We start from the raw sequence: 24,973 nt of genomic DNA on the forward strand, positions 1-24,973 counted from the left end.
AATCCATTACTGACTAATAAAAAGATCAGCGCCCTATCCATTCATCGGCGAGCAGAACAGAGTTTATGCAGAAGGGATTTCAAAGCTTTCAAAAATGATCAGAAATAATAGGGGCTCACATGAAACCACAGACAAAAATGGAAAGCTGCAACAAATTTAGTCTCTCTTTCCCCCATCTGCTAATTGTAAGATACCCAGTAAGGAAGATGCTTACAAGAGAACACCCAGCTCAATTAAAATGTAGCCATTAATATTAAGGCATTAGTCTATTTCCCCCCTGATTTGTAAAGCATTTTTTATTCTGTATGGCAGAGTGGTTAGAGTGTCAGTCTAGGATTTGGGAGAGCTGGGTTTAAATCCTCAGTCTGCCATGGAAACTTGCCGAGTGACCTCAGGCTTTATCTTTCTCAGGTAGTACTTCTTGTTAGGATAAAATGGAGGAGACGAAATGTAGTTGTGTAAGCTGCTTTATGCTCCACTGGGGATAAAAGTGTGGTATAAATTAATACACCAATATAATTTTGGTTTCCAGGTGTTAGAATAAGCACTAATTTTAATGTCCATTTCAGAACAGTTGTGCACAACACTTTGGCTAAAGCAGTGCCACTGAACATTTGTGGTGAATTCTCCTTCCACATACAATAAAGCTTAGAACATCCAATAGCACCCACCCTTCCTAACTTACATTTTGTAGCTGCTAGTGAACTGCCAATTTCTGTCAACTTTCACCTCTGCTCAGAAGGGGGGAGCACAAAATGTAATTGTAATTGCTACAGTGGAAATGTTTGAACCTCTGCAGGGTTGATGTTTGTGACCATCCTATGAGTCATTAGTGGCATACCTAACCTATTTGGCACCCTGGACAGATAATTTTAACACCTCCCTTTACTTATTTTTTGCTGTCAAGTCACAGCTGACTTATGGTGATCTCATAGAGTTTTCCAGGCAACAAATGTTCAGAGTTGGTTTGCTATTGCCTGCCTCCATGTCAGCCCTCTCAGCTTCCTGATATCTGATGAGATCAGTCTCTGCTGGGGCTATGACTTCAGAGGGGAAACTGCGTCCAACAGACTGCTGACCTTGCTTCTCCACTGGGGAGTGATTAAAGAATCTTAGAGTTGGAACGGAACTTCGGGGTCTAGTCCAACCCCCTGCAGAATGCAGGAAATTCATAACTACCTGCCCACCCACAGTGACCCCAATTCCATGCCTGGATTATGCCCCCCCCTCAAGTCTGGTCTGGAGGAAATTCACCTCCTGACCCCAAAATGGTGATCAGCATTTCCCTGGACATTCAAGAAAAGACCACAAGTGCCAAGCATCCCTTCTACCTAGCCACTTACAATCTGCCTAAATGCACAGAATCCAACCCGTCTGCTTCCAGAAGCAAGTATCTGCTTTATAGATGGAACATGAAACGCCCAACTGCAAGACATAGAAGGTGGCCTGGCCATGTCTGGCTGGTCACTCTACCAGTGTCAGCTGCCTGATCTATTGCTACTGCTTGGAAGGCTACAGCTTTAGGCATGTTAAATCATCTGCCCTTTCTACACATTTCTGGATAATTAACGGATGCAGGACCATGGGCAAGCACATCTACCTCCTCATCCTACCTGCACACTTAGGAAATGTAACAAGCTAGAAACGGCACACTTTCAGTTATATACAGAATAAATTCAGCCAAATAACTACTGTTAAGGCACACAGCCCTGCACTGGTACTTTGCTCTGCTACAAAGCTGCTATGGGCCAGGCATTATGACAGCATGCTTCCTAGAAAGCTCTGATCACTGCTGGAGGTTGTAGCAAAGACAACTACTGCAGCTTTTATCACAGAGATCTTGTTATGAAGAATTTGACGAAGCAGATCTTTTAAAGACCTTTGTGCATGCAAACTAGGAGCAACAGAATTTTCCTTCTCATTTCCTTTCTGCCGCCATTTAATCTAAAGTTAAACTAAATGGCTCCAACTCGCCCTACCTCTTTGTTTTTGTGCCAGAAATGAGTGTTTGCATGTGTGTAAATATAGCCATACTTCCTTTTTACTGCATCAGGTCATTTCCTAAAGAAAAACATACACACACGTGGGGTAGAGAATACAGCTGTGTCCACAGAAATACCAACAATGCCAGACGACGATTGGTGCGCTTGAAGCCCCAAGAAGCAAGTGACACTACAATGGAAGAGGGCAGCAGCACATTGGAGCCCCTGACAATCAATCAATCTTTAAGAGGTGCTATTCATTTTAGCTGCAGCTGTAAATCAGCATCTGAATGCCAAGTAGTGAACTTAAGGCCTTTGGGACCAACATTCAAGTTTGCGTATCTCATTAAAAGTGCAAAATTCAGCTCACAGGTCATTGGGGTGACTGAGGACTCTTTGCTATATGCAAGTGAGGCTTCTGGCAAAACAAACCCCTTTCTACACAAGGGTGAGTATGGTTGAAACAGGCGATAGCTTATAAACAACAACTTTTCTCTCAGGTATAAGCCCAAGAAGTTCTCAAAGCAGGCCAGGGCAGTGTGTGTGTCTGGTGCCTGTACAATCTGGGGATAAATAGACATGTTCCACCATCTCCTCCTTCCAGTGTCAATCACAAGCAATAAATTGACTTCCTGCATCCGGCTTGCTGATGCATGAGTCCAAACACTGAGTGGGTGGGTAACAATCTCATTGAGCCAAGAGAACAATGCAGTCATAAAAAGGCTTTATCATGTGATTGGTTGTGAATGAGAAGTGGAATAGAAGACAGTATTCCTAACTTGTAAAGTTTTATTTTGGTATCTGTAACGCTGGACACAGCTAGACACATGCTAGAAAATTCATTTACACATGTTTTTGCATGCTAAAAATATCTCCATGGATTAGTTCTACTACTAAGTAAAAGCAAGATGAGAAATTATTGGATCAAACTCAGAAATAAACACAAATTATAGAAAAGCCCTGAATAGCAGGGCTGTGTTCGTTATTATCACATCGTCGTTTCTGTTTTGAATTTTCTATCACCTTGGAATGGCAACAAAGCTTTAAAGGTTGTTGAAAAATATTAAATATTTAAAACTAGTAAAGTTTCATGGATGCTTCAAATAAAGCAGATAATTCTTCTTCAGTCTGGGGACGAGGAGACAATTTAGTCACTCGTTCCTTAAAAATAAAAATAAAACAGAATTATATAAACTTTTTAGCAAATATTAATAATTACGTTTCTTACCCAATGATGAATAGTACTGAAAGGTCCTTTATTTGTAAGTGATTGGCTAAGCTGTGATAATGTTGATGAAATCTGCTGGCTTACTCCAGAGTATGTGGCTGTGATACTAATGCGATTAAAATGATGGATAAGATGATTTGTCATTAGCCATTACTTCAGAACATAAACACATGATTCGGGAGAAAGAAGATGGAGTTTTTTCTCAACATATCAAGCAAAATCTGTATTGCATTAAAAAGATTAAGATTGTACCCAATATTTACTTTTCCTTCTTTTCTATCAACAGAACAACAAAGTTGACAAAGCAAAATATCTGAGTGAAAGTGTATTTCAAAGAAAATGCTTTTGCCATCTGTCCTACCTGAGGCAGGGTGCCTTTGACTAAAGATGGGATGTCTGCTTTAGTATAACCCAGAGCAGCTAAGCCATCGTCAACATTCAGATCAAATAAGAATTTCCGGAGAGTATCTGCCAAAATAAGCCCAGCATCTTTCATTCTGGCAGAGTTTATATTAGCTCCTAAAATAAGAGAGAGGCTTTTAGAAATTGAGGACATTGTAACATCAACTGAATGTACCACTCATGCATAGCAACGACTTGAGTAAAAACATCAAGTTCATTTATTTACAAAATTTGTACGCTGCTTTTCTTCCTCTACAAGAGCCACCAAGGCAGCTAGCAATTTAAAAATACATAATAAAACCATTAAAATCAGTCCACCCAAATACACATCTAACAAATTTAAAAACAGTGTTAAAATACATACATACAGATCATAAAATCAGCAACTAAAACATTGGTTAGGAAGAAGATATCACTAAAGGAATGCCTAATGAACCGGCTGGCAAAAGATGGCAACAGAAGGAGACAGAGAAATCTCTTTGGCTACACAGTTCCAGAGCTCTGGTGATAAGACTCCCTCTCAGCTTGCAGCCTACCTAATCTCAGAAGGTGGGGGCACCCAAAGCAGGGCCTCTGAAGATGATCGTAGTAGTCAGACAGGTTCCTAAGGTAGGTAGGCACTGAATAGCACTATATCCCTCAATTAGATCTTCCTCAATTGTGCATGCTTGTTCAGAGTCAAAGCGCAGCCAACTTTTTATTCATGTTTCAACTATTTATATTTTTACTATTATTAGATGAACCATTAATGCTTCTATTTACTATTAAACATATTTTTGTGAGCAGTGTTTTCCCACCTTCTCTTCCCTTTTGAGATTTCGTATTAATTTTTCAGTAAAGTTAAAAAGCAACCTAAAATACCACATTAACTGCTCAGGCTTTAATAAGCAAGGTACCTGATGGGCGATGGGGATGATGGAGAAGTCAAAAGGATGGGAGCCTGACTCACCCTGTCCCCTTGTGGCTGGCTGGTCTTCACAGAAGCAAATCAAATGAAGAGGAAAGGATTCTGCCATGCCAGTGGCTGCTTACATTGTGCACAAGCCCTCTAGGGAATGGAAGGGTACGGCACAATGGAAGGTCATTGTGATCAATTATATGGAAACAAAAGTATTGGCTTCTGGACAAGACATGCAAGACTTTCCATGTGGGCTCATTCATTACACAATTCCCCAGCTTCCATTCTGGAAGTTTTGGGCAGTGCCTTCTGTTGTAAAACTCTAGGTTCCTTAACTAATCTTATCTAAACAAAACAATCTATTTTGTGGGGTGGCACCGGCATGTTCTACATCAGGGATTCCCCAACCAGGGCTCCCTGGGGCCATGGGGCTCCATGAGACCTTCCTAGGGGCTCCCCAACCTTTCCCCTCTCTCCTTCTTTAATGGATTCGGCCATACTTCCAGCCTGGTGCTGTGGTTGATCAAAGCCTGAAGAATATTTCAGGGGCTTGTTAAAAGTTCAAAAAGGCTGCTCTAGAGTCAGGTTTCATCTGAAACAGGTTTTGTCTACTGATTTGAAATGACTTTCCTTTTCTCATATTTAGTGAATAGAAACATACCCATCATCTGGGCAGCCTCCAAATGACGCTCAGGGCACATGGGTGCCGTGAAAGTAAACACTGCTGGCGATGTGAGCACCACAGAGAGACCATGTGGCTAAAGGAAGGCAAAAGATAAGGCATGTTAATAATAATATTGAAAAATCAGAAGCGGGGTTGGGGATGGCACCATGACTCAGTGGTAGAGTTCTCCTGCTGCCAGTCAGAGGAGACAGTACCAGCTTGGATAGACTCAAAATAAGGTGGGTTTATGATGTACTTGAAGATATCTCTAGCAATAAATACACACATGATTAACAGATGTATACAAATTATTACCACTAGAGAATGATCCACATGATAATCCTTTGCTTTATAATTCTTCACCAAGCCAGAAATGGGATAAGACATGCCATGGCTATAAGAAAAAATAAATAAATTTTAAGAATATTCGAATTTTATATGGATAGATAAAGTAAGCAAGTCAAAAGTGTGACAATATCAGTGTGCTGCAGTAGTTAAGAACAGCAGACTCTATTCTGGAGAACTGGGTTTGATTCTCCACTCCTCCACATGAAGACAGAGAACTCTCTCAGCCCCATTTACCTCACAAGGTGTCTGTTGTGGGGAGAGGGAAGGAAGTTGATTGTAAGCCACTTTGAGACTCCTTAAGGTAGAGAAAAGCAGGGTATAAAAAACAAATATTTATAACTGAGCAGTGAAGGTGCAGCAGCTCTCAAGGGATATATGAATAGTTTGGCTTGCTCAGCTCAAGTTTTAATCAGATCACTGGTTAAACCGGTGCTCTGGTGATGATGAAATAATAGCAATAAATAATAATTCAAATACAAATAAAAATAGAGTGCTTCATACCGAAAAGCCTATGTGCAATGAAGTTGCCTGTACTTGAAAGTAAATGAGGCTGACAGCCATTTGTACCTGAATGCAGAAGCAAATGCCCATATGCTACTCACATTTGGAGGCAAATGGTTCAGCTAAATTATTCCTTCTGTCACACATACGAAGTCTTGCTTACTCTGAGGGATAACTGCTCCCCTAATCCATGTGGTAACTTTTAAATTTCTATACATAGTAGGGCATAGATTACTCACAATGACCCATTATGCACGGGGGGAATAACAGACATTCGGGGTGGAATGGCGGCGACTAAAATCACCGATAACGCATGGTGCTGGCTACAACCGGCGGCAGCTTCGGTGCATGCCGCTGAAAAAGCCGCGTCAGTGAAACGCGGAAGAAAGCGCAGCTTCCGGGTGACCGGGGCGCAACCAGAAGCGGCGCCGGGATCGCCGCGTGCATAATTGGTTACTCTGGGTTTTGTCGCCGTTGCGCCCCGCCTCGTGCATAACCGGTGTGCGTCTCGTCTTCCCCCTCCGCGTTTTCCATGTGACCCGAAATTGCCGTTTCGGCGGCCGTGCATAATGGGCCTATGAAGGCAGTTCTATTTATCTGCCCTTTCTCTGTGCATAAAGGTTTTTGCGTTTTCTATTTCACACAAATGTGCACACACTCACTAGTGGCACACAACAGTGGATTGGAGGAAAGAAGAATGATGGAAGCCACTTTAGGCCCCCCACTGGGGAGAAGGGTGGGATATAAATAAAGTGAATAAATAATATTTCCACCTCTAGACAGGAGAGCCAGTGTGGCGTAGTGGTTAAGAGCAACGGCTTCTAATCTGGAGAACCGGGTTTGATTTCCCACTCCTCCTCCCGCAGTCAGCTGGGTGACTTGGGCCAGTCACAATTCTCTTAGAGCTCCCAGCCTCACCTACTTGACAGAGGAAGGGAAAGATGCTTGTAAGTCACTTTAGGACTCCTCCGGGTAGTGAAAACTAGGGTATAGAAACCCTACTCTTCTCTTTGAAAAAGCCAGTTTTTTACATCCAAAGTTGTCCTACAGAACTGATAACATTTTAAGCAGCCAAAGCCCACCTTTTAAAATGCCCTGGTTTGCCATCTAAAGGATTGTCAATTGTGATTGTTTATTTTTAGGATGCTGTATTTTCACCTCATAATTACACAGAACAAAATCAGAATAATAGAAAAGTAGACAAGCTTGTGCCCAACTCACCAAAGGTGTACCCCGGCATTCCCAAATCCAATGCCAGCAAAAGCACTTGCAAGATGCATATTAGCCCTTGCTTCTCGATCCTCTGGGTCCCTGATGGCTCTGTACATAATATAAATACTTTGTTTTCAAATAAGCAGATGTGTGCAAAGGAGAAAAACACACTATGCTGTAGCCTGTTTTGTCCCGGCCTCACCCTTCATGGGCAACAACCTATTTCAGTACATGGCTAGAAGAAGCAAGTGTTATTTGGGACCTTGTGTGGGACACAGTCCTTGTTTACCTGCCGACATGATCTTTTAGAAATTGTAGCATAACAGTGGCCAGCAACCATGCTAAGAATGCACTCAGTTTCTTTGAAAACAGCAAAGGCCATTGATTAACCTGCATAATTATTCAAAGTCCACTAGTGTAGGAGAAACTGACTGTTTGAAAATCACTGCATTAGGTCTGTGCCAATAATGGTCACAGAATATGACATTATAGTGCATGCTTTCAGGCAAATGGTGCCCACTGCACTTGTACCCATGAAAGGTATAAACTCCTTTTTACAGTTGAGACCTCAGTTATTTGAGTTTAGATTATTTTTCCCTGTTGGCATAGCATGGGAACAAATTTTGCAGAACAGATAGAAGGTCATGATATATCCTTTACCTCTTTAAATATTTGGCAACAATCTGCAGTGCATGGATGGCCCAGACATCACTGATAGGGTTACTTCCTTGATAAGCTGGTCGGTTCTCTGGATTTGTAGGACAGGGACTGCGTTTGTTGTAGGGAAGAGCAGTATACGATTCGAGGGCATGGCTGGCAGGAGAATGGATGGGGAGAATAAATAAAATGGAAGAGTTTGCCAACAGGAACTGTTCCCTGCCCTCCTCCAAGTGACAACCTTTCAAATACTTGTAGCTAAACTGAAAGAGTTCTGTGGATCTACTCATCCTTCTAAAGACCTTTCTGACAAAAGCTTCCCTTTTCTGCTACTCCACCTAAATCCAATTTTGCACCACATTTTAAAGACTGTTTCAAAGGAATGTGGGCAAATGCATCTCTTTCATATCCAGGATCTACAAAAGCAGTGGCTACCACCAATTCTTCTATTCCCTAGGTTCAAATGAATCAGGGAAGAGTTTTATGTTGCACTTTCATTGGGCCAATTTTGAGATTTAAGAGTGTGAGGTTAGAAAGAAATGTGAAGCAACAGCTAATAATATGGGGAACTGCATAGAGAGCATATCCATACTACAAACGTATGCAAGTTTCATAGCATATAACAGGCATTACTTTCACCAACAACTCCTGGGAAAGTTTAGATGAGTTTTTTTGAGAAACCTGTTTGAACTCATTATCCTCTGGTTTCCTTGAGAAGGATTGACTATTAAACCAGTGTGAGTATGTTCAAACAACAAGGAAACTAGGGATGTACAGAAGTACAGCAACCGAAAACTCAAATGGTAAGTCAGATTGTCATTCTTTCTCAAAGGCATCATCAACATATACATCCAAGAGATTTTAAAATATTAAAAAGGAAACATCCATTGTGTACTGAAGATACTTACCAAAGCACATCAAAGCCACTGTTGGCTGTCACCCGCTCAGGCATATGGAGAGTATGCAAGGGATCAACAAGGCCCAAAGTGGGTTTAATGGCTCTAGAAGCAATGCCTAGACATGGACAGTACATAAATACTCTGAAAGGATTTTGTAACAATTGAAAAAATACTTAGTAAATGTTGAACTGCAATGTAACAGAGTTTCAAGCTACTGCTGATGAAAATATGTATATGATCCCAGTAAAGATTATTAATTTTAGGACAAAATTATCCTAAGGACCTGTTAAAGAGTTGATATTTTGTAGATATATTCTGGTTATATTGTGCATGAAAAGTTTATAGGAAACAATATATCGCAGATAAAACTTTCTTATGATAGAGATGCTTAGTTCTTAGCAATAAATTCCCACATACAGTTTACCATGTCTTATATGAAAAATGCATGCTTTGTTGTTGTTGTTATTTGTTATGTGCAAAGTCGTGTCCGACCCATCGCGACCCCATGGACAATGATCCTCCAGGCCTTCCTGTCCTCTACCATTCCCCGGAGTCCATTTAAGTTTGCACCTACTGCTTCAGTGACTCCATCCAGCCACCTCATTCTCTGTCGTCCCCTTCTTCTTTTGCCCTCGATCGCTCCCAGCATTAGGCTCTTCTCCAGGGAGTCCTTCCTTCTCATGAGGTGGCCAAAGTATTTGAGTTTCATCTTCAGGATCTGGCCTTCTAAAGAGCAGTCAGGGTTGATCTCCTCTAGGACTGACCGGTTTGTTCGCCTTGCAGTCCAAGGGACTCGCAAGAGTCTTCTCCAGCACCAGAGTTCAAAAGCCTCAATTCTTTGACGCTCGGCCTTCCTTATGGTCCAGCTTTCGCAGCCATACATTGCAACTGGGAATACCATAGCCTTGACTAAACGCACTTTTGTTGGCAGGGTGATGTCTCTGCTTTTTAGGATGCTGTCTAGATTTGACATAGCATTCCTCCCCAGGAGCAAGCGTCTTTTAATTTCTTTGCTGCAGTCCCCATCTGCAGTGATCTTGGAGCCCAGGAAAATAAAATCTGTCACTATCTCCATTTCTTCCCCATCTAATTGCCAGGAATTGAGAGGGCCGGATGCCATGATCTTCGTTTTCGTTGTTTTGTTTGTACCTACACAGATTTATGAACAGGTCAATCCACCTTCACATGTAGGAGATCTCATTGGTCTTTTCAAAACTGTTTTGGCTTCTCATAAAGTTTTTCAGATATCCTGTCTGAGGAAAAACCTCCAAGCTACTCTGAATTTCACGTGGCATCTTCCTCAGAAATTTCACTGGCCTTTTAAAAATATTTTGGCCTTTTTTTTAAATTCATACTTTCTATGTCAGGAGAAAACTTCAAATTAACTTAGAATTCCACTTGAAGCAACAATGTAGCAGTATCTTGTTGAAAACTGGGAAGCCCCAACTGGTGGCATACACCTGTGTCAGGTACACACATCAGCCCAGACATATGCATATTCATAGTGTATATTATAAAATACACATGTGCTACATGAAAAGAAAATAACATGCCACAACATTAAAAGAAAAGATTCTGGAACAGAACCAAGGTTCAATATAAAATACTTACCAGTTTTTACTTTTAGTTCTTTGTAATCAAAAATAGCAACTCCAGTGGTTTCACTTCCAGTTCCAGCTGTTGTAGGAACTTCAAAAAATAATTGATGGTTATAATATATACAATAGCATAAATCAGCCTTAAAATGAAGGCCACATATTTGAGCTTAATGGATAGTTGGATTATATGAATCTGTTTCACCAGAGATGGTGTTTTCTTCAGTACAATAATCCCTCCTCAATTTAAAAGGTCTATTGGTAAAAAGCCTCTTCTATCTACTGGGACCAGTATGGTGTAGGGGTTACAGTGTCAGATCTAGGTTCAAATTCCCACTCTCATGGAAGCTTGCTAGCTGACTGGGCCAACCATACTCTCTCTGCCTAACCTACTAAACAGGGGTATTGTGAGCATCAAGTAGAGGAAAGGAGAATGCTATGGGCCACTATGGGTCCCCATTGGTGAGAATTGCAGAGTATAAAAGAAATAAATTAAATAAAATTAACATGGGAAGGCTTCTTGAATGGAGGGAAAGCACCACCACTAGAACAGATTTCTCTCTGTGTGGGTCTATTTTATAATCTCAATGCCTGTGTGAAATGGTTTGATTAAGGCCACTAAGGGGTCACTCAAAGCATCTTGTAGGAAGTTCCCAGTCAGTCTCCCAACCAGGCAAGTTACAGGGATAAACCTGCCTATATGACGTTTTAAAATTCAACATGACAAGGCAAATGTTGCTGTTTTATAAGCAAAATTCTAAAATGTACTTGTTTACCTGCAATCAATGGCTTGAGAGTGACTTTAACAGGCTTTCCTTTTCCAATGGGAGCATTGACATAATCTAAGAACTTCGACTCAGGGCTGGATGCGTAGAGATCAGCACATTTACAAGTGTCTATTACAGAACCTCCTCCTACAGCAACGTAGGAATCAAACTCTCCCTTTTTAGCAAACTCGATGGCATCCAAGAAGCTTGGAAAGAAAATATCTTTTGATTTATTTGAAGATTTATCCTGCCCCACCCACCCAACAATTCACAGCATGTTATAACATTCTCAAAAACTAAAAGAGAAAGTTCAGACATTACAAGTACAGCTGGAAATCACTTGCACTGGTGATTCCTAAATCCGTGAGACTAGAGAACCACATGGGGACCACAAATTAGCTATGATCAGCTATGATCACAAACTCCTGAGTGGGTTTATATCCTGAGACCATGAAACAGCATATATAGATTTATTCATCTTGACTACAGCTAGTAATTTTAATCCCCTCCAAATCTCAGGTCACATGGATTTCGGGTCACATGGATCCTGCGTTGAGCAGGGGGTTGGACTAGATGGCCTCTTCCAACTATGATTCTATGATCTTCCCCATCAGAATATCTACTGGCCTCACTGTGTAGCTGGGCTTTTTGGTGGTTGCCCCAGAACTCTGGAATCCTTTGATTTCTACTGCAACAAGCATTCTTCTGAGGCATGAGAACCTTTCTGAGTTTTAACTGAAATTACTTTAAATGTGTTGTTGGAATTTTTACATCTTGCTTATTTTTACTTCCATGCTCAGAGGAATACTTAGCTTATCTTTTAGTTAAGTATTAACGTTTAAACACCATTTCAATTATTTTTACGGTTGTCAAATTTTATCTGTTGTACATCACTTTGCATTCTTATAAATCTAATAAATAAGAACTTTAAAAAACAACCTTCAATTATGAGGCAGTGGAAACCTACTATTCAAGGAAGTTGGAAATAAAGCTTCCTTTGTTTCCTTACAAACTACATTCTGGATCCATTATTCATAAATCTGGAATACAGAGTCCAGAAGGAAACGGTACAGGAAATATTCTCTTAGAGGTGTCCTACTCTGATGATTATATACAGGATTAACTTTACTATGGTAAGGTAAAGGTAAAGGTAAAGGTATCCCCTGTGCAAGCACCGGGTCATGTCTGACAGACTCAATACGGGGTGGTTTGCCAGTGCCTTCCCCAGTCATTACCATATACCCATCAGCAAGCTGGGTACTCATTTTACCAACTTTGGAAGGATGGAAGGCTGAGTCAACCCTGAGCCGGCTGCTGGGATCGAACTCCCAGCCTCATGGGCAGAGCTTTCAGGCTGCATGTCTGCTGCCTTACCACTCTGCGCCACAATACTTAATCAGAATAAAATTTAGAGAATAATCAGATTATACTTTTCCTTTACTCTTTATACTTTCTGCCGATCTAAATTTACTTCTGATTGCTAAATGACAACTTCAGTCCTATAGCAGTTTCAGAAGGCAGACAAGAAAGTTGACAATTATATAGTCATAGATTCAAGTTCAGTAGCACCTTAGATATGATGGTAGTTGACCAAGGGATCTTTGTCTTTCAAATCATGTTGGTCTCTAAGGTGCTACTGGACTTGAATCTAGCTCTTCTACTGCCGATCATCATGGCTACCCCCCTGAAACTAGATTGTACAGTTTTAGAACAACCACAAAGCAAACAGTATAATAAAAGGGTCAGAATAACTGGCTTGGGTTCAATAATTCTGTTGTCATCCAAAAAAAGATCTCCTTCCACTGGAAGAAGTCTTTTCATTGTGGGAAGGCAGTTATTGGATACAATATACTATGTTGTTGAGAGACTCACAATGTAATCCCATGCAATGTTACATTCTCATAAATCCATTGAAGACATTGGATTTAGAAGGGTATCATTCTGCCTAGGACAACACTGTAGGATGGAGGAGATTGCCTGTTTCATGTACTTCAGCTGTTTAGAACTTGTGCTAGGAAGCTTAAGTCCCCTACTGAAACAAAAGGCAAGTAAGACATTGATTTCTGGCGAATGCAAACATCAGTAGCTCATGCACGCTGATAATGTTAATGGAGATCAATTTGGCAAGAACTAAGTGACACAAATGTTTCAGAGCACAAATACCTCTGGTCTGTTGGTTCCACTCTTACATTGTCATATATCTTGAACGTTATCCCATTTTTTGTCAGAGAATCCAAGACTGCTTTCATGGGAGGGAGCTGACAGAGGTTTTTATCTGTCATCACACAGACTTTTCTGGCGCCCATATTCTGCAAGTCCTAGTGAAAACAATTTGTAAAAAAAAAAAAAAACCAAGATAAAAAGAAGTGAAAACCCTAAACCGATATAACAACACAAGTGCTTGAATAACAAAATGCTAAATATCAAACCTTGTAAAAGTTTAGTCAGTAGTCAGAACAAGGGCCTGCTACCTTTTGAGTCTGCAGGCATCTTTGGAATTTTGAGGGGAGGTGGGGAGTACCATTCCAAAATGGCTACTATAGAAAGCAGAACCAAACCTCAAATGGTTGCTACAGGAGGTGGCACCACATAGACCCATTATGCACGGGGGTTTTAGCGCACATTCGGGGTGGAATGGCGGCGACTAAAATCACGGATAACGCACGGAGCCGGCTGCAACCGGCTGCAGCTTCGGTGCATGCCGCCGAAAAAGCCGCGTCAGTGAAACGCGGAAGAAAGCGCAGCTTCCGGGTGAGCGGGGCGCAACCAGAAGCGGCGCCCGGATCGGCGCGTGCATAATCGGTTACTCTGGGTTTTGCCGCCGTCGCGCCCCGCCCCGTGTATAACTGGTATGCGTCGCGTCTTCCCCCTCCGCGTTTTCCATGTGACCCGAAATCGCCGTTTCGGCGGCCGTGCATAATGGGCCATACAATACCTCTCTCCTTGCTTTGCAAAGGTATCACAGAAAAGGTGTAAGAAGAAATTAAAGAAAGTCCGAGAGGGGTGGGGGTGGGGGATGAAAAGAAAAAGGAAACCCTGAAGGTGAACAGCATTGCATCCTGACTGAGGAAAGTCTAGTAGTTTACTCTACTGATCTTATAGTGGCTGTGGTTGCTATTGCAGTAGAAAACCATTTAACTTGAATGAGGGCAGCCAATAAGAAGTCTTGCCTTACCGTAGCCATGCCCAATTTCAGAAAAGCCTGCAGGCAGGTGCAACTAGTTGCACACAATTGTGTCCCCTTCTCTACTGCCCTGGTTTACATCTATTCAGATTCACCTGTGGAATTTTGTATTTATGGATTACTGCCAATAGTTTGAGGAATATCTGTTGGTTTTTAAAATGGCACGCATTAATTTGATGTATCCCTACATAAGGTTTGTTCTACAGATAAAACATCTACTCATGAACATCCATACAGACATAATTGTCTGCAATGCAAAAGATCTGGGTTATTAAACAGCAGATGCACTGTGATTTGTATGGTCCTATCTTGAGCCCTAACTGCAAGTCTTAAGATTTTACAGCCTGCATCATTGCACACTGAAATTCACTGAAATTCTTCATAAAAAACCACTCGTAACAAAACTTATGAGAAAGATGTAAAATAGCAGCTTACCATTCCCACTTCTTTAGTAACTCCCTCGCCATATCGGAGATTGGAAACTGCCATCTACAAACATTACAAAATAAAGCAGTTTGGAAAAGCAACTATATGAAGGTAGGCTATAACAGCAACTCCTACAAATACTTAGCATGTTATATACTCAAATAATGGCTTTAAATGAACAAAATACAATTTTTCATATGTATTAATTAATTAAGGACCAAACGAGATATTTTTTTAACAAGTCAAGAATTCTTGCTTTCTCCAGTCATACAACAGCAGTGCTTTTTAAAGCAGTGGTCCCCAACCCGCGGGCCGCGGCCCGGTGCCGGGCCGCAAAGGCCTTAGCGCCAGGCTGCGGCTCCTTCTTCCCTCCCCCCAAAGCGAGAAGCTCATCAGGCTGCTAGCAAATCGGCCGGCAAATCGGCCGATTAGCTCACAGCCCAGCAAGCTTCTTGTTTCGGGAGGGGAGGGAAGAGAAGCTTGCCGAGCCGCAAGCTAATCGGCCGCTTTGGCGGCCGATTTGCTGGCGGCCCAGAAGGGCTGGGAGGGGGAGCCGCAGCCGCTGGCATGGCGGTGGCGCAAACGCGCATGCGCGGACTGCCGCCCCTGCTGGGTGCAAACACGCGTGCTTGGCAGTCCGCGCATGCGCGTTTGCGCTGGGGCTGCCGCACGTGCGCGGGCCACCGGGCCACCCTCTCCCCCCACTCCGGAGCAGTGGTCTGCGGCAGCCGAAAGGTTGCGGATCGCTATTTTAAAGCACCACAGGGGTGGGATTTGGCTTGGGACCACAGTGTGAAAGGAGAAGGAACTCCTCCTGTGCGGTTTTCCTGACCCCAAAATGCTGGAGTGTCACTATTTGCCCCATTCTGGAGCCATATGTTCATAAAATACCCATACTATACGTGTTTTAAAAAATCATATAGTTTGGCCCTAAGCTTACCTCAAAAGCATAGTCTGTTTTCCCTACAGCTGTACTTTCAGTACCTAGAAAAGAAATTATATTTTAAATTTTGTACAAGAAAGGAGACAAACCTGTGTTTAAATTATATTAAATAAGTAACAATTTGGTGTATTTCTAGAGCAATTTGTAGCCATATATGGTCTGCACCATATAATCTGAAATAAAATGACATAAAAAAAATAAATGACAAACTACCCCCCCTTTGCCAACCATAGCAACCCCTCAGTTTGAATCCAGGGCCCTCAGGAACAGATAGTGTCAGTCCAAAAGGCCTTCTAGGAAACAAACGGGCACCATGGATCCTTTTTTTAGAAGCGTAACCTTGAGGTCTTGATATGGTATATCTCTTTCTTTTAGTAGTTCATATTTTGATTGCTTAGAAATATATAATTAGCATCACAGAAATCTAACACATTTTTATGAGCCAGCTTGGTGTAGTGGTTAGGAGTGTGGACTTCTAATCTGGTGAGCCAGGTTTGATTCCATGCTCTCCCAAATGCAACCAGCTGTGTTACCTTGGACTCACCACAGCACTGATAAAGCTGTTCTGACCGAGCAGTAATATCAGGGCTCACTCAGTCTCACCCACCTCACAGGGTGTCTGTTGTGGGGAGAGGAAAGGGAAGGCGACTGTAAGCCGCTTTGAGACTCCTTTGGGTAGAGAAAAGCAGCATATAAGAACCAACTCTTCTTTCTTTTTTCTTCTCCCTTCTTCTTCTGCTCTTCCTGTAGGAAATTTAGAGCAGGGTACACATTTTCCCCCTTGAATGCCTTGTGCACAGAACACTCCTCTAGTTAATTCAAGAGAGACTGATCAGCCGAGAAACATCCAGTAAACTATACAGTTAAGTAGAGGTTGGATCCAGTCCTAAATCAACCCTAACCACTACACCAACTTATCTCTGTCATACATCGCTGTGGAGATTTATCTCAGAGAAGCAGTATTTTTATTTGAACTCAGCACCTGACAGCAGTTCTGCATGCTCTTGAGGAACTTCCAAGAGTAAAAGAGTAAAACTGGGTAAGAATGTGTCTTGGCAACTGTGTAATAAAAAATCACCAGCAAGGCCAAAATATCTGTAATCCAGTTCAACCTACCTGCTTTTGTTTTTAAAAAGCACACACCTACTAAATTTTTTTCTTCAGCGACTTAAATCTTCCACACATTTCAAGAATTTCAAGCTTGCCCTACATATCTACAGTTATTTGAATTCCTTATTGTGTGTGGCTAGGGTCACCAGGTTCTCCCTTCACCATTGGTGGAAGATGGTGGGTAGAGTCGCCAGATCCAGGTGGGGCAATTCCTTGAGATTAATGAAATCCGTCTGGGGAGAACTGGAGCCTCAGTGTCTACAATGCCATGGATTCCACATTCCAAATCATCTATTTTCTTCAGAGGAACTGATCTTTGTAGTCCAGAGATGAGCTGTAATTCCAGGGGATCCAAAGGTCCCTCCTGGAGGTAGGCATCCTTTGTGTGACCAATATTACTCTGAGGAAGTACACGGGAGTTTGTTGGAACTCTTTATATGAAACTGTAGAACACTGGCTAAGAGAGGCAGAAATAATCCCCACAGAAATCGAATGCTGCCCTTTTTACCCCACAGTCACAGAGCATACTGCTCCTTCTGTCTGGCAACTGAATTAAATATTTGCTGTTTGGATTCATGGTCAATGAGTGAAACCACGCTGAATGGTCTACATATACTTTAGGGTGCACAGGAGTGGTGACCCAAATAATTAAACACATAAATATATTTTTAAAACCCTTTTTGTGTTCTGTGTTCAGACTCAGGCCTGTCATTTTTTCCCACTGTCTCTCACCAGCCTTGTTCATGGTTGACTTCCCCTAATGGCTAAGCCTGTTGTACTTTTCGTAATTAATCTGACATCCCAAAGACCTTCCAAGCCACTTACACTATTTTCCTTTGATAGCCAATTGATGTCCTGCTGTTCTATTATTTGGCGGAGCTAAGCTTTTGTTAAAGACTTTATTGAGCTTGGAAAATATTATTGTTTCCCTTGGAATATGCATGCACATCAAATATAAGTTGGCTTTTAAAGACAAGTCAAATCCACACTTTTAGAATATCATCACTGTGGTTAAATGTGCACTTTGAATTCTCCACAGCTTATGATTTCTCTCTGCAAACGCCCAACTCCATTACATTTAATGGCACAAATATAAAACATGTTAAAAAGTAGCTTAACACAGGAATCCTTGTCATTCATACACTGATCAAGTCATGTCCACACTTCTTTATGATAAAGTGTTTTCATGGCAGATAGAGGACAGCATTCTGGTCCTGCTAAAGTCACACTAAACAGGTTTGATTCCATGTTTCCTTTGTGGAACTCTACAGTTTAACTCTTACCAGATACAATATACAGTTATACACCATCCCCAGTCTTCATAATCTCAGTTGCCTTTACTTTCTTTCTACCAAAAGCACAGAGGCTCTTTAACTACATAAGCCAAGGAAGGAGGGAAGCGGCTGTAGTGGGTGAGAATCAGTGAAAAAAACGCTATTTGGGTCCAACCCTGGACCACAATTTTTGGGTTATCAAGTCTGTTGGAAATTCCAGATGATGTTGGGGATGGAGCCTGGGATGGGGAGGGATCTCAGCAGCCCTTTCCTCCAGGTAAACTGCTATTTTGTGTGGAAATCAGTTCTAATTCCCAGGGGCTTTTTGCACGGCTTCAAAATCGCACAATGGTTGCTAATTGGAAACGCTATTGATTTGCCTTAACGCACGACGTCGTAGACAATCTGCAACACTCCTGAAACCGATCAGCAAAAAGCGCTTCGTTGTAGCGCTTTCAGGGGAATCCCAAAAAGTGGATTCACCCTCCGGAAAGCGCTACACTCTTGCAAACAATCTGTAAAACTAGTGATAAAGACCTGTGCGTTAACATTGTTGCGGTTTCTTCAAAGTCCCTCCTCCTGAGCCTGTCCTCCAAACTTCCGGCGAAGCGATCGCCATTTTTTTTTCTCCGAGCGAGCGGGGATAAACGCACCAGCGAGCCTCTTTCTGTTTAGAGGCTTCCCTGGCTTCAGTCCTTCACCTTTAGTCACTAAGCACAAACCACATAAAAGCCCGTTTGCTGAAATAAAGTCCCTTTATATTTTACACATTAATTCAGACGAAAATCGGGCCCGTGAGAGGGGGGGGATTTTTTTTTATCACTCGAGACAGCGTGGCAACGATCATACGATCAAACGACAGCTCACATTAGGCAGCTGGATGGGTCTCTCCGTTGCAACGAATCTACCCAGATTCGTTGCTATGGGTCTGTTTTTTTTTTTTTAAACCTTTCTTAAAGGGAAAGGGGCTGTTTGGGAGCATGCTAACGGCTGCCCATTGGCTGCTTGACGGCCAGGGGCGGGACGAGCTTGGAAATAGCGTTTCCTTTTCTGCCGAGACCGGAAGCTGTGGGAAACGCTACAAAACGCAACTGGATTCCACTACAAAGGCAGGTATGCATAACGACGAATTCCACTATTTTAAATGGCGATTTTTCGTTCAGTGACCAATTTGCAACAAAGATCCCGGTGCGTAAAGGCCCCAAGAGTTCTCCTTGGCCCATCTGGAGGTTAGCAATCCTAGACAGAGCCTCATACAATCATTATAAGGCCAGCAGCATATCTGAACACTAGTTTGGCCCTTACAGTATTTAGAATACTGAACTCTTCATTACACTCATCTATATTATATCTTATTAATTGTGGACATTAGACATATTTAAACAGTGCATATTTGATTGAAAATACATTGCCTACATCTACATTCTACCAAGATTTTTTTTCTTAAACTCCCCCCCCCACTTCTCTGATATAAACAAATAAAATATGTGCCAAGGCAGCACAGAGTGCAGAAATGTGCAACTCTCCTTAGCAGAAAACTAATCTATTTATACTTTTACATTTCATAAATGTACCATATACTTCTCTTGTAGATCCTAAGTCACAAATATAGATGCCATCCCCCCAGTGGGGGTAAGCAGGCCACCCTCAGCTTTCCAGCCTCCATTTGGAGTGGCAGAGGGAGGGGGGGGGAAGGACTGATAGACTTATAACATGACCTTACTCCCAGAAAAACCTGAAAGTTCTGTTACGACTCTCTAAGAATTAGGCAGCTGGATGGGTCTCTCCGTTGCAACGAATCTACCTAGATTCGTTGCTATGGGTCTGTTTTTTTTAAAAAAAACCTTTCTTAAAGGGAAAGGGGCTGTTTGGGAGCATGCTAACGGCTGCCCATTGGCTGCTTGACGGCCAGGGGCGGGACGAGCTTGGCAATAGCGCTTCCTTTTCTGCCGAGACCGGAAGCTGTGGGAAACGCTACAAAACGCAACTGGATTCCACTACAAAGGCAGGTATGCATAACGACGAATTCCACTATTTTAAATGGCGATTTTTCGTTCAGTGACCAATTTGCAACAAAGATCCCGGTGCGTAAAGGCCCTCAGAATCTCTATGGTAGAACCATAGCATTTGTGATGCTTCCTAGAGGGGCAAAATGTCACTTCTGGGAAACACAGGAAGTGACATCAAGCCATCACTGTGAGATGCCCCCCATATCGGGTCTCCTACTAGTGACTCTAGCCACAAATTATTCATTTTATGTCTTAAAGTACATTGTTTATATTTGATTATATGTATTTTATTCCATGTATTTTATTGCCCTTAAAATATCAAATTTTTCTTTAAAACGACATCACAGGTTTCCCCCATTTCCACCATAATCTTTGAATACATGCAAAGATAGTCTTACCTTGTGAATACGTGTGGGAGTGAGAAGGGCACATGCATCTAAGGAAAAGAAAGAGGAACATGTGGGCACTGCATTTTTTCACAATAGTATCTTGCCATCTAGTGTCATAAAGTGGTATTTCCTTACTGAAATATTGAAATCTTTTAATATGTTTGCATAATTGTCAAAGCTAGTTTGAGTACACTTTAAGTACACTTTAAGTACACTTTAAGCAGGACTCGCATGATCTCAGGCTAACCACTCTTGGGGCATTCAAAGAGTACTTGGGAAGGAAAACCCCACACAACAGCCATGATCTTCCCTCAGAAGTCATGGCTCATAGTTTGGGGACTGCTTTAGCCAGAACAAAGGTTGAGTCAGGACAAAGGTTGTTAAAAGCATCAAGATAAACAATAAACATTTCTTCAAAAATATATGGAGCAGGAAATCAGTCAGAGAAGCAGTTGGACTTCTGGATGACAATGGATTAAAAGAACTGTTAAATTTAGGAAGACGGCAGGGCTGAGGCACTAATTCGAGGGACTGCCTTTTAGTAGGTATCCTCCTTTCTCTGTGGTTGAGGTCAGAGGGTAGCAATCGGGGAGGATCAACTGCAGTACTGATAATTCCATTGTGGAGTCTCGCAGGGTGCAATCCTCTCTCCAACATTATTTAACATCTTCATGCACCCTCTAGCAGGGCTAGTCCAGAGTTTTGGGGTTGGGTACCACCAGTACACTGATGATACCCAGCTCTGTCTCCTGATGGGCAGCCAGATGCCTCTCCAACTTCATGGGTCTGGTGTCTGGAGGCGGGGATGGATCAAGCCACCATAAACTGAACCCTGCAAAGTTGGAGGTTCACTGGCTGGGGAAGAAGTGACCAGATCAGGAAGCGTGCCTTCTTAGGCTGGATAGGGTGCAGTTTATGGAAGAACAATTGCCCCAAAACATGAGTGATTTTTGACACCTTCTTAATGATGATCATGAAAGTCCAGCTGGTGTTTTTCCATCTACACCAAGTAAAGCTATTAGCACCCTATCTGGCCCCAGAAGACCTAGCCACTGTGATCCACACAATGGTCACTTCCAGATGATTACTGCAACTTGCTCTATGCAGGTCCAAAATGCAACTGCCCAGGTTCTCACACAAACACCATGGAGAGTCCACGTCTTGCGCCAGCTGCAGTGGCTCCCAGTTGAGTTCTGGATCCGGTTCAAAGTTTTGGTTCTAACCTTTAAGGCCTTATGCTGTCTGGGCCCTACGTATCTGAGGGACCACAGACATAATACCGCCTTTCTGAATATGTTCCCCAGAGAGTGCTTCGATCTTATAACACCAATCTGCTGAGGATCCCTGGCCCTAACAAGGTCTGTTTGGCCTCGACCAGAGCCAGGCCCTTACAATAGGATATTTAATTCTAATAGAATGTCTCAGCAGCCAACTAAAGGCTATTGAAAAACAATTCCAAAAGCAGCTATGCAAAGCTTCCTCACAGGCATTCCAGAAGTTGGCTGTTGAAATACCGAGTTGCGCACAGGCCCAAGCCTCCCCTCCACCCCCGCAGTGTGGCGCTGGCTGTGTCGGCCTGGAACGCCCGATTTGGCTGCCGCTGCGCACAATCCTAGTGGGGAGAGAAGGCTAGCACCCTTTGTATTTTAAATCACAACAGGCTTTTTTGCTGGTTAAAGAATACTGCTCATTAAAGAAATGATATTTGAAGAGTGAGGACTCCTTGACTATCTACTTGCTATGCTAGGTTCAGCGATCTTGTATTACCATAAAGGTGCCCCATTACTTAGCCACTACTTTCAATGGAGAGTGCTCATGTGGAAGCAGATCCTGTGACTTTGATTCCTTTGTGTTCATTTGCTAAATACAACAGTGACTGCAGAGTTGTGGGTGGAGCCTGGGGAAGGCAGGGCTTGGGAGAGGAGGGATCTCAGCAGGGCCTAATACCATGGTGTCCACCTTCCAGAGCAGCCATTTTCTCCAGGGCAATGGGTCTGTGTAGTATGGAGATCGCTTCTAATCCCAGAACTTCAGGTCCCACCTGGAGTCTGGAAACTCTACACACAGGTACTACAGAGAACCCATATAGTGAAAGGAAGAAGGAGAGTTGGCTTTTATATGCCACTTTTCTCTACCAAAAGGAATCTCCAAGTGGCTTACAATCTCCTTCCCTTTCCTCTCCCCACAACAGACACCCTGTGAGGCTGAGAGAGCCTTGATATTTCTGCTCTGTCAGAACACCTTTATCAGTGCTGTGGCGAGCCCAAGGTCACCCAGCTGGTTGCATGTGGAGGAGCGCGGAATCAAACTGGCTCACCAGATTAGAAGTCCACACTCCTAACCTCTGGCTAAGGAAGGCTAAGAGTCAACCTACAAACGACAGCAGGTATGGTGTAACTGCCAACACCATTTAAGAAGCATTTGTAGTTTTAAAAAAATTACAGCAAGGCTCTGATCCAGGTCAGTTGTTCAGTGGCTCCACGTGAAATGTTTTAAAGTATGCATCTCCAGTTCTGTCTGTTGTGTCAGTTAATTACATTTCTCTTTACAAAAACAAACAAAAACATAAAAAACTTTCCTAAGAAAACTGAGGGCCAGAAACAGACAAAAAGAAAATAGAAAAAAGTAGAAAGGCTACAGTTTGTACAGTTCCATAAATTTGCATCAGGAATTCTGCATACATATTGATCATATACCTTAGAGTTTGAAGCTCCAAATATGGCATTTCTGTTAATACACATGTTTTTTTACTCACAAAAGCTTTCTTTAAATTCAACTTAGCCAACCAACCTTCCTGCAAGCTCCAAAGTCCATTTCTGAGCTCTCCGAACACCCATTTGCTGGCTGTTTCTTACAGCAACAAGGAAAATGAAAATGGGCAGGCTAGTAGGCAACCTGCTGGCAGCGGACAAGAACCTGGTGGCCACATTTTGTTCCCAGACATTAAGATCTGCAGATTTATCAAGACTTCTTCCTTGTAACAAATCATTGCTATGATTTGTTGTGTCTTAAAAAGTTTCTCAACCTGGCAACACTCTGTGTGGGGACACAATGGTTTTGCTGGAGCCCACCCAGCTGATTCATTACAACCAGATAACAGAGCAAATTCCAGAAGGAGCAAATACTCACGATGCACGGTGCAGCTGTTTCAGCAAATAAGCCACCCTCTCTCTCCCTCCTGCCATTGCAGCAGCTGCTTGGGACAGCACAGCATGATGGGAAAGCAAACTCAGGGCCAAGAGCTGCAAGTAGTAAACAGAGGAGGAACCAGGAAAGCAGTTGTTCTTTCCATAGTCCCAGATCTTTCGGCAAGTTAGTTCATTGCAGCTTTTCACTGCTCAGGGTTAATTGCTTAATGCAACAAGTTTTCAAGACTAGGCAGATTTTGTAACTGGTTAATTCAGACTGTCAATAACTTCTATCATGTCAAGGTTTAAAAGTTTATTCCTTAACTGTTGATATGGAGATGTAAAAAGTTATAATCCTCAACATGGCCTATTTGCTGTACAAAGTCAGAAGCTTCTTTAGCATTTTTGAACATTTGCACAAACATGGCATATTTAAGATGTTTCGAAATGCTGTACCATCTTTTATTGCTATGGTCATGACTTAATGGACACTCTTCCTTTGAGGAAAAGCTAAAAGACAGCTCAATTTATTCCTGCCCACAGATTTACTTATGGAAAAGCTGAACACTGAACAATAGTCCTTTCCTTCTTGTTCAGCACTTCTCTATGAAAATCAAAATATGATTGCTGGGGATGGAGTGACTACAATACAGAATATACTTTGGATAAGACACTGACAGTTTCCACTCTAATGTGTGGTCAGAATGAATTTAGGCTTTGTCTTAAGTTCCTGCATGAAATTTTTTTAAAAGCACATCAACAGCAATAACTTTGGGTCTGGATATTGAATAGGGGCATGACACTGGATTGGGGGTTGACCCCACTGTACAGAGGAAAGAGCAGGTAGAGAGAATAGCTGAAGAAAAGATGATTGGGCAAGAGGATGAGGAGAATAAAATTCCCTCTCCCTTTTCTATTTTAGAGAACAGATTTGCCTTGTTTGAATTGTAAGTTCATCATTAGATCCTGTGAGAAATTAGCAGAAATAACACAAACAACATTAGAAGAAAATGCAGTGTTTTCTAGGCAAGAGATTAACAAAGGTAGCCAGAGCTAACTCTGCCTAGCCTCCAAGATGAATGGAAATCCCCGTTTAATGGAAATAGAGTTGGCAATTGTTTACAACATTTCTGTAATTAAAATCTAAAACCGGAGCCTGTTTCCTTCAGTCTTCCCATTTCCCCCCTTCATTAGTGCTTCGTGAAAAAAACCCATCAACCACTAGAAAAGTGGTGGTGAAACAGAGGGAGTTGCCATGATCTGTCTCTGCAAAGTGAGCCTGCTAAGTTTCTAGTCTATAATTGGGATAGGTTAGGCCAGGGGTAGTCAAACTGCGGCCCTCCAGATGTCCATGGAC

At 42.3% G+C, this 24,973-nt stretch overlaps 1 protein-coding gene across 1 annotated transcript; it reads right to left on the reverse strand.

The window, feature by feature from the left end:
* Positions 1–2,753: 2,753 nt before the first annotated feature.
* ADHFE1 (alcohol dehydrogenase iron containing 1) lies at positions 2,754–23,734 on the reverse strand. Its single transcript, XM_077352274.1, has 14 exons — positions 23,618–23,734; positions 20,498–20,535; positions 15,704–15,747; positions 14,773–14,826; positions 13,317–13,471; positions 11,163–11,359; positions 10,403–10,480; positions 8,801–8,906; positions 7,896–8,048; positions 7,245–7,343; positions 5,490–5,568; positions 5,172–5,268; positions 3,572–3,729; positions 2,754–3,143 (listed from the first exon to the last, which is right to left on the reverse strand). Exons 1-14 carry the CDS (start codon positions 23,671–23,673, stop codon positions 3,060–3,062), a joined length of 1,398 nt encoding a protein of 465 aa, XP_077208389.1. The 5' UTR covers positions 23,674–23,734; the 3' UTR covers positions 2,754–3,059.
* Between the last annotated feature and the right edge of the window lie 1,239 nt (positions 23,735–24,973).

This window comes from Paroedura picta, chromosome 9, assembly GCF_049243985.1.
Source record: "Paroedura picta isolate Pp20150507F chromosome 9, Ppicta_v3.0, whole genome shotgun sequence".
Lineage (NCBI taxonomy): Eukaryota > Metazoa > Chordata > Lepidosauria > Squamata > Gekkonidae > Paroedura > Paroedura picta.